The sequence below is a fragment of the Oryctolagus cuniculus genome, chromosome 4, assembly GCF_051225735.1.
Source record: "Oryctolagus cuniculus isolate XC-2025 breed Fujian yellow rabbit chromosome 4, ASM5122573v1, whole genome shotgun sequence".
NCBI lineage: Eukaryota > Metazoa > Chordata > Mammalia > Lagomorpha > Leporidae > Oryctolagus > Oryctolagus cuniculus.
This window is the reverse complement of record NC_142870.1, coordinates 14,091,042-14,101,925: the sequence shown is the minus strand read 5'-3', so window position 1 is coordinate 14,101,925 and position 10,884 is coordinate 14,091,042. Positions and strand designations below refer to the sequence as shown.

Sequence of the window (10,884 nt, the reverse complement as noted above, 5' to 3'; positions counted from 1 at the left end):
CTGGGGACAGCCTTTTTGTTGGCAGAGTCTCAGAGCAGCCAAGGCCATAACCTTTATAGAGACAAAGAACAGGTGTGTGCCTCATCTCTGTTGCTGTGCATCTCATTGGTTTTTGCTCTCCCTGTTCTAAGAAAGCCGCCAGAACTCAATCATGAGGGCCTCACTCTAATGATTTTAAGTAAACCTAACTGCTTTCCAAAGGCCTTCCCCTAACCACCATGGTGAGATTCGTTTTCCATACTCATTACACCTCACAAGGGAGAATAAAATCTAAGTTATGAAGCTTGGAGATACACGTACAAACCATATTCAAACTATAACACTGATAAAAAACTAAATATAAAAATAAATTAAATAAGCTATAACAAGTGTTCCAAAAGTGTCTTGATCTTAAAATTTAAATTTGTTCATAAGGAAATTGTTGAAAATTTTGTGACTGATCCCTAGTATATTATACATAGAAGATTCAAAATGGAAATCATAAGGCATATTTGTAAAGTAGATTACTAAGAGAAGATCATGATTGGAAAGAAAAGAAACATAAACAGGACACAGTAGTACAAATGCCATTATCAAATGTAAGGTCAGAAGCCTCAGAGGCAAGTCACTAAAAAGGAATTGGTATCTGAGAAATAACAGGGTATTTTCAGAGACAAATAATACTTAATATGTCTAGGAGTTTTATAGAATACCCAAAGAGCTCCCAGCCTGGCAGTCTTTAGAATCAAGAAATATTTCCCTTTATCTAATACACAGCTTTTTTGCTACAATTTTAAGTATTTTTCCTCTATCCCCAATGGAAATTAAAACCATAATCTAGTTTTTCTGTAAATAGTAATAAAAAATAGAATAAATATATAAGAAAAATAGTGGCAAACAATAAAACTTTCCTTTTTGATGAAAATGTTAATAACATTTCATCAACGCTTTAAGAATCAACAGCAAGATATATCTCCCTCTCCACTTCCTTTGGGATAAGACTTGACAGGCCTGGGACAGTGCTCAAACTTTATGTACACACAAATCACCAAGAATCTTGTTAAGGTGCAGAATCTAATTCAGGAGAAGAGAAGCCCGCGATTCTGATTTTGAACAAGTTCCCAAGTGAAACTAATGTTTCTTGTTTGTAGATGATGTTGTAGGGAGCAAGGGATTTCACTCTTTCTCTAAGGTTTTAAGTAATTATATTAATTTAACAAACATTTATCAAGTGGATAGGATTCAAAGCACTAGTGATTTAACATTGAATAAAGTGCCATGCTTGAACCAAGGGAATTTACAGGATACAGAGGGTGGCAAGGGAATCGGAGCTGTCAGTTAATGAAGCAACCAGCCACCCTGAGAACAGCACTGAAAAATCAGAGTGTTCCCTCCTTCCCAAACACAATTTCAAGAACCAATTCAGAGATTACTCTGTGACAATGATGAAGCGAGACAAACTAACCCCATTCTGCAGTGTTGTTTGAGAGTGGAGACAAACAAGAACCCTGTGCCACTCACAATGATGACTACACACATCACCTCTAGTGGCTCCTGCTTTACCGGTCATTTCAGCCTTGTTCCACCCCTAAATGAAAGCGATTAAAACACTCAGTCATTAACTTAGGCTTACTTCCTGAGAGTACCTGTGGTGAACAGAATAATGATTTCCCAAAGATGTCACCATCCTTATTCCAGGTCCTATGAGTAGGTAATTTCTCATGGTAAGGGGAATTAATATTGATAATCATCGGATCTTGAGTTAGGGAGATTGAATATTTCGGATTATCTGAAGGAGTTCAATATAACCAAAAAGATTATAAGTGAAAGAGGAAGAGAAGAAAGTCAACATCGGAGTTTCAGAATTTTGAAGACGTAATATGGCCATACCTAAAGATGGAAGGCAGGACATAGAGCATGTATTCCCAGCAACAACGAGAAGCTGTAAAAGGAAAAAAAAAAAAAAAAAGATGGATACCTGGATTTGAGCTCAGCATGACCCATTCTGAAATCCAGACTAGGAAAGAAAATCAATTTGTGTTTTTTTTTTTTTTTCAAAAATTTATTCATTTATTTTAAACTCAGAGTTACAGAGAGGCAGAGGCATAGGCAGAGGCAGAGAGAGAGAGAGAGACAGGTCTTCCGTCCACTGGTTCACCCCTAAACGGCCGCAGCAGCCAGAGCAAGGCTGATCCGAAGCCAGGAGCCAGGGGCCAAGGAGCTTCCTCTGGGTCTCCCACACAGGTACAGGGGCCCAGGGACATGAGCCATCCTCTACCACTTTCCCAGGCCTTAGCAGAGAGTTGAATCAGAAGTGGAGCAGGGGCCATCGCCGCGGCTCACTTGGTTAATCCTCTGCCTACCCCGCCGGCATCCCATATGAATGCCGGATTCTAGTCCCAGTTGCTCCTCTTCCAGTGCAGCTCTCTGGATGACCCAAGTGCTTGGACCCCTGTACCCGCATGGGAGAACAGGAGGAAGCTCCTGGCTCCTGGCTTCAGATCAGCACAGCACACCAGCCATAGCAGCCATTTAGGGGGTGAACCAACAGAAGGAAGAACTTTCTCTCTGTCTCTCTTTCTCTCTCTCACTGTCTATAACTCTACCTGTTAAATAAAAAATAAAAATAAAATAAAAAAAAAGAAGTGGAGCAGCCAGGACTTGAACTGGTGCCTATATTGGATGCTGGCACTGCAGGTGGTAGCTTTACCCACTACACCACAGCGCGGGCCCCAATTTGTGTCATTTTTAAGCTACTGAATTTGTAAAAATTTTTCCAGCAGCTAGAGGGAACAGTCTAGAATAAGCCTCTATGTCATTTAATCCTGTCCAAAATCTCCTAATTCATAAATAAAATGTAAGTCAACTCCTCCCAACACGCTGTTACGGAGACAGCATATAATTTCTCATGTTGCGTGGTCTCCATTGTTGCAAGCAGTTAATACTAGCTGCATTCCAGTGGCTTTGAATGGCAGGCATCAACAGCATAGTGTGGACACTACGATATTAAAGTAAACAGAGACACAGATTTCAAACTGAAACAAGAGCCATTCTGTAGGATTGAGGAAGATCATTTGAAGAATCTGTAGTTCATTAGAAGAAGTCAGAATTGAACAAATAGGTTTGGTAGGCCCACTATATGAGAAAGAGAAGCATGTTAGGAAGAGGTAGGAAATGAGGCTAGAGAATTTGGGAGACTTATGAGCGTCTAATTAACCTTTTTTCCTAAAAGCTGTGAGAAATAAAAAAATTAGCAAATACTTTATGAATGAAAACTACATAGCATTTTTAGAGAGTATTATTTCTGCTCTATGGAAGATCAAGTGGAGCCTTCCTGGCGAACTGCATAGGTAAGAAATGATAAGGGTGTAAAGTGAAGCAGAAATATTAGGAACAAAGATCTGACACCAGTTCTCCAATCTCTAACCTTGGTATCAAGATAAGGGAATGGAGCCTAATCAACATTAAAAGGTTTTGGCAAGCTTGTTAAAATACTAAAGGATCTTGATAACCTCAGATAAGATCAAATTGACAAACACATAATTAGTCCTCTGCCTCTGGTGTTAGTGGCAGAACAATGGGCACAGGGGGAGTCAGAGATTTCAATTAGATAAGTTGGCTCAAGTCTCCATTCTCTCACTTGCTGAATATTTGCCCCTTGGACAAATTGCTTAATCTCCATCAATTTCCTCAAGATACCAATCTCCTAAGATAGTTGTCAGCATTAAAAATAATTCTATAGGTGTATTTTACAAGCTGTGAATCACTATGTATGCATATTATAATTATAGATGGCTTAAGAAGTGGCATTCAGCTGGAGCACTTTTGGAAAAGAGCTCTGTAACTTTAAACGTGACATAATGTATAATTTAGAGTACAGGAATGGTTTTGAAGTCAGATCCTCTATAGTTATATCTTAGTGTTTTTCTTTTTAAATTATTAATACAGCCTTAAACAAATTATTTACTTTTCAGTTTTGCTTTTCTCTTCAGTAGTTTGGTGAATAAAGAAATTGATCTCTAAAAATTGTTGTGCAAATAATGAAGCTATCCATCACATAATTACTGCAGGAGAAAAGAAAGTAAGTTGATGTTGTACCTTTTTTACATTCAAGATGGCAAACTGATATAAGATCTGCCCACTTCACCTTCCCCAAGAACACATCAAAATTCTAGGAAAGAAGTGAGTGGCAAAAGCCGTGGTAGAGATAATAGGAGAGATTAACTAAATTTCCAGGTAATGGAAAAGGAGATGGAGGCAAAGCACAAAGGAAGAAGCCACAGCAGGAACTATGAGGAGCAACCAGCAAGGAGAATATACTGATATTAACCGCACTAAGATAAAACTTGTTAGCATTAGGGCTGAAATAGTCAAGATGGTGAAATAAAAACATTACATGAAGAATGGGCAGGGGGCACTCCAGTAAGTAGGTTTACTTTTACACTCTGGAATTTGCAGACAACACCCTCCAGCCTGAAGGTCAGATCTTCTCTTAAAGTAAATGTGTCTTGGGGCCAGCGCCGTGGCTCACTTGGCTAATCCTCCGACTGCAGCACCTGCATCCCATATGGGCGCCGGGTTCTAGTCCCAGCTGCTCCTCTTCCAGTCCAGCGCTCTGCTGTGGCCCAGGAGGGCAGGGGAGGATGGCCCAAGTGCTTGGGCCCTACACCCACATGGGAGACTAGGAAGAAGCACCTGGCTCCTGGCTTCGGATTGGCACAGCGCCGGCCATAGCAGCCATTTCGGGATGAACCAATGGAAGGAAGACCTTCTCTCTGTCCTGTCTCTCTCTCTCACTGTCTATAACTCTACCTGTAAAAAAAAAAAAAAAAAAAAAAAAAAAAAAAAAGGTAAATGTGACTTTCAAAGAATTTTGTTCCAATAGCCATCGCTCCAGTTCATCTTTTTGAGTAGGTCATTTCTAAATCAGCAAGGATGTCAAAAGCCATGGCAATGATTGGCCAAGCACCTGCTTGGACATCAGTGAGAATGTATAGCACTAACAGCATAGCAGTGAGCACACTTAACACCATATCTTACTTTCTAGATTCCAAACTCCACTTGCATCTAAGACTCCTGGAAGAAATCACTGAATCCATAACTGCATTAGAAAAGTTCAAGACGAGCTTGGTGTATCTTACGGAGCCAGAAAGTAAAGAAATGGGCAAACAATACTGGGATATCTAAAATACATAGGAATCAAAATAAAGGTGTTCCCATTACCCAAATCTTGGACAATTTGAACATTAAAATAAATACTAATATTGCTAAATTTTAACAGTAGGTAAAAATCAACAAACATTCTTTCAATAGTAAAAAAGACAACTAATAAATACAGAAGGAAAACTGAAAACTATGAATGGATTATAAACTAGTAGGTTGAATCTTGACTTGAAAAATAAGGTTTTCATACAGTAGTAAAGTACCTACACTCAAATTAATTACTGATTCCAGGGAAGAAGACAGCAACTTCACAGTGAAGAAATTTGAAGTACATTACTTTCACCAGTGCTGACGTGATGCCCCAGGAAGGATACAGCTATATCTTCTATGAATCTAATCATAAAAAGTAGTACAAACTCAAATCAAGGGACAGTCTATAAAATAGTCAGCATTTTTCAACCTGTCAGAGATCAAGAAAGAGAGAAAGAAGCTGGGAAACTGATTCAGATCAAAGGGTACTAAAGAGACGTACCCACACTGAGTCGCATCCTGAACCAGGCAAAAAATTAACCACCTGGGACGCTATTGGGATAACTATCTGAATCTGAGTATGAACTATGAGACAGCTAATAATATATCAATATTAAACCATTTAGTTTGCATAATTATATTTTATTTATTCTCAGAGTAAATAGCACAACACCAGCAATGTGTCATGAAGTGGTGATAAATGATTATGTGCTGATACATAGATAACACATACATGTATAGGTTCTCATATATTTATATATAGGATCATATATTTTATATAATGATAAAGTGAGACCAAATACAGCCATTTAACAAACTTGGGGATGTAGGGATTTTTTGCACTATTATGATAATTTTTCTGTAAGTTTGAAATTGTCGAAATAAAAAATACATAATTGATCAAATGCAAAACAATTATGCCTTAAAACAGAAGAAAAATATTAGCTATGATGATGGAATCTAGAGTCTTATGCTTGTTAGAGATTCCAAATTACCTACTCAGAGCTAGACACTGGAATTAGAACCAGTACTGGAATCTCCCCACCAACATATACAGTGGAATCTCATTCTACTTATACAATGGATTGTTGCTAATAATAGTCCATTTTATCTTCAGATGACCCCATCCCTTTCCCCTCTGCACAGACACATCTCTCTTGGTATAGAGCATCTACTTCCTCTCATGGTCATATTTCCACACCCAAGCTTCCCTTCTCTGCAAGTGTATAAACTCTGGGTGCTTGTGCGTATTTGTTTATACATGAGGCATCTTAAAAAGTTAATGAGGCCGGCGCCGCGGCTCACTATGCTAATCCTCCGCCTAGCGGCGCCGGCATACCGGGTTCTAGTCCCGGTCGGGGCGCCGGATTCTGTCCCGGTTGCCCCTCTTCCAGGCCAGCTCTCTGCTGTGGCCAGGGAGTACAGTTGAGGATGGCCCAGGTGCTTGGGCCCTGCACCCCATGGGAGACCAGGAGAAGTACCTGGCTCCTGCCATCGGATCAGCACAGTGCGCCGGCCGCGGCGGCCATTGGAGGGTAAAGCAACGGCAAAGGAAGACCTTTCTCTCTGTCTCTCTCTCTCACTGTCCACTCTGCCTGTCAAAAAAAAAAAAAAAAAGTTAATGAAGTATGTGTATTATGAAAAAATCTACACATTAATTTCAAAAATTTTCACCAAAATAAATGTATCTTTTTAAGAGGAATTTTATTGTCTTTTATTATTGAACCAGCAGGGAAAGAGAAAGAGAGAGAGAGAGAGCGCTTCATTCTGCTGGTTCACTCCTCAAATGCCCACAATGACCAAAGCTGGATCATGCTGTAGTCAGGAGCTATGAACTCAATCTAGGTTACCCATATGGGTGGCAGGGACTCAATTATTTGAATCATCACTGCTGCTTCCCAAGGTCTGCATTACCAGGAAGCTGGAGTTAGGAACTACATCCAGGTATCAATCCCAAATACTTCATTGAGAAATACAGTTGTCATAACTGCTAGATGAAAAACCTACCCCAACCGATCTTCTAATTCCACTTTTCCACAAAGTGTATATGTGTATAAATGGTAGAAAAATGATAGATGATGATGATCATCATCATGATGGTAGGAAAGAAAGAAAGAAAGAAAGAAAGAAAGAAAGAAAGAAAGAAAGAAAGAAAGAAAGAAAGAAAGAAAGAAAGAGAAGGAAGGAAGGAAGGAAGGAAGGAAGGAAGGAAGGAAGGAAGGAAGGAAGGGAGGAAGGAAGGGAGAAAAAGGGAGGGAGGGAGGTAAGAAGGAAAGCGGGAGAGAGGAAGAGAGGGAGGGATGCAGGAAGGAAAGAGGAGAGGGGAAAGCAGCATATGGCTCTGGTCACAGATCATCTCCTATTTTAAGTCGTGAAAAAGCAATGACTAAAAAATATCTCTTTGGATAACAACATTGTACAATAACTGATATAAAATGTAAGATTATTAAATTTCATTTGAATATTGAATACAGTGTTTTTAATATTTGAGGGCAAAGATTTGTGTCTTACTTTTTTCCATGTCCCCAGATCTTAAGACAATGCTTCAGGTCATAGCCACACTGTGAAAATCTGTTAAGTGATTCAGTTTCCTGTTGAAGACAGTCAGGTTCTTTGCTTAGTGGTTTAATTCAAAGTCCTAACACAGTGGCCAGAGTCCAACAGGACTCGATACCTCAGAGTCAGGAGTACCATAAATACTTGACACATGAATGTAAGTGTCTTGATTCAAACTTAACATATTTTGTTTCAGTAAAAGAGAGATTTCTCAGTAAGCAAGACAAGGAACATTTTCTAAGTGCAGACCACATACCATTTCAACTTTTTCTTTTTTTTTTTTTTTTTTTTTTTTTTTTTGACAGGCAGAGTGGACAGTGAGAGAGAGAGACAGAGAGAAAGGTCTTCCTTTTGCCGTTGGTTCATCCTCCAATGGCCGCCGTGGCCAGCGCGATGCGGCCGGCGCACCGCGCTGATCCAATGGCAGGAGCCAGGAGCCAGGTGCTTTTCCTGGTCTCCCATGGGGTGCAGGGCCCAAGCACCTGGGCCATCCTCCACTGCACTCCCTGGCCACAGCAGAGGGCTGGCCTGGAAGAGGGGCAACCGGGACAGAATCCGGTGCCCCGACCGGGACTAGAACCCGGTGTGCCGGCGCCGCAAGGCGGAGGATTAGCCTAGTGAGCCGCGGCGCCGGCCCAACTTTTTCAATAGTAACTATAACGCCAGTGAAAATATGTTTCATTTTTAATCCGAGCTATATTATAACCAGAAATGACGAGGCCTCAGAAAATAAAACTGATCTATCAAAAAGGAGAAAGATGTTAAGTGATTTTAGCCTTTGGGCTCCCTTTTATTGTCCAAATCTTGAAAACTCCTAAAGATAGTTTCATAGCTAAGCCCATTTAGTTACAATTTTTCCAATAACATGTAAAGCTCAAATTTTACCAGATCTGAGTAGTATAAATACACTATGAAAGAAAAAAATGAATGTAAATGAAATTGTGTCACTAGCAAAAAAAGGAAGAAATTTTTTAGCATTGTACAGCTTAGAAATATTCCTCTTTATACCAGAATGAAAAATATTAATAATTGCAGTGTATTTGGATGAAATTTAAGACATTTCAATGGAATTTAAAAAATTAAAATCTCAATGCAAAATGAAAAAGTGATGAGGCATTACTCCATTTGGGTTATGGAATCTGAAATGGAAATAAAACATTTTTCAAAGATTTGTTTATTTGAAAGGCAGAGTTATGGGGGGTGGGGGAGACACAGTAAGAGAGAGAAAGAGAAAGAGAGAGAGAGAAAGAGATCTTCCATCCACTGGTTCACTCCTCAAATGGCCACAATGGCTGGACCGATCTGAAGCCAGGAGTCAGGAGCTTCTTCCGTGTCTCCCAAGTGGGTGCAGGGGCCCAAACACTTGGGCCATCCTCTGCTGCTTTCCCAGGCCCATTAGCAGAGAGCTGGATTAGAAGTGGAACATCCGGGACACAGACTGGTACCCATATATGATGCCAAGCACTAAAGATAGGGGCCTAACCCGCTGCACCACAATGCCAGCCCCAAATCAGAATAAAGTGTGGTTAAAATCAGCCACTACAGATTGAAACTGGCTGACAAATTCAAGAAAAAAAAAGCAAAGTAAAATAAAAAACCAGGACAAAATATTCATGCTGAATGAAATAGATTTATTAGGAGACTAACAGCAAAACCCCATCATACCCATGTCCAATACAGGGATGTTGATTTGGAAGTTAACACAAGAACAAAGCAACCTTGGGAAATAAACTACTAATTTCACTGCTAAAATTCATGAGTGTCAGAAAAAAACATATCTTGCTTTCTTGGCTTCAGATGAGTGAGTATCATCAGTTGAGCATTTGAACCCTGAGTAACTAGTTTATCGTCATTGAAGACCAAGGCCACAGTAAGATCTCAGTGTCTTCTCCCAAGAACATCTGGAAACAGAAACACACTCATTGCTCTTCAGGTTCTTCTGTGCAGAGAATGGTTCAAGAGTCCTATAGTCACCAGAGCTGTCGGATGGTCCATCAGTAGGTGCTGTAGCCAAAACCAGAGTTAGAGCCCCATGGCCTGATAAAGTTGCGACCATAGCAAGAGCTCTGGTTGTAGAAGTTGTTACCACCAAAGCCAAAGCCCAGGGAGCTGTAGCCATTGCATCCGCAGCCGTACTGCAGGGGAGAGCCCAGAGGCACCACACAGTTCAGGGGAGTGGCTCTGTAGGTTCCACGGAAGTTGGTTCCATAGCAAGGATAGCCTGGGAAGTAGCTTCCACAGCAGAAGTAACGAGTCATGGTGTTGGATGTTAAGAGGGGTGTGGATGGATAGGGAGGAACAAGCTACCCAAGTGTGAATGAAGATCTCCAGCACAGGGCTTTTTATACCTCAGGTTGGTGGGCCTGACGGGCTTGTCCAGACATCTTCTCACTAATTTGCATAAATAGACCCATTATTTTCTAATAAAGTGTATATAAAGGAACCCACAGACTCATTGCCCATGCTTTTGTTGGCTTTTCTGTTTGCAAAGGAATTTATCCTATCTTCAAAGCCAGGAACCATTATTGAAATGCATCGAATTCTTTTCATTAGTGTTCCATAGTTTAACTACTGTTCTGACAGCATCATGTGAGGCTCTTTAAATCATTCGATTATAAATTCCTCCCAACTGACATAGCAGACTAAAAAAAGCTTTGGCAAGTATGTGAACGCTTCAAGTGAAGGCAACAACATACATTGAGATCTTATAATATTTAGAGAACATCAATTGAAACATTAAGCTCTTGAAACTCTCTCTGCATACTGTTCAAAAATATTGATATAACAACTGATTAATAGGTATGGAAATTTCTTTCTGGGATGAAGAAAATCATTGAAAACTAGATGGATGTTGGGTTACACAATACTATTAATCTACTAAATATCACTGAATCTTTCTCTGCAAAATGTCCTGTTTTATGTTATATAAACTTCACTTCAGTGTTTTTTTTTATTTTTAAAGCATTACTATACAAACACAATCTAACAAGTCTTTTTACAGAATCTCTGGTGAATAATAAGATAGATAGGTAATCAAGTAGTAATTTTCCTCTGTTTCATTTATGAGCATTCTCCTTGTTAACATGCATTTTGTTTTTCATGGAGAACACACAATCTTTAGTTGTAAATCATCTGGAACATTGCCCACGTGTGCAC

General features: G+C 39.8%; 1 protein-coding gene across 1 annotated transcript; it reads right to left on the bottom strand.

Moving 5' to 3' along the window:
• Window positions 1–9,338: 9,338 nt before the first annotated feature.
• Window positions 9,339–10,029, bottom strand: KRTAP7-1 (keratin associated protein 7-1). The gene has a single exon (XM_017346716.4). It carries the CDS (start codon window positions 9,984–9,986, stop codon window positions 9,723–9,725), a length of 264 nt encoding a protein of 87 aa, XP_017202205.1. The 5' UTR covers window positions 9,987–10,029; the 3' UTR covers window positions 9,339–9,722.
• Between the last annotated feature and the right edge of the window lie 855 nt (window positions 10,030–10,884).

Coding starts and splice junctions, on each gene's coding strand:
- KRTAP7-1 (XM_017346716.4), bottom strand. CDS start 9,986: ATGACTCGTTACTTCTGCTGTGGAAGCTACTTCCCAGGCTATCCTTGC.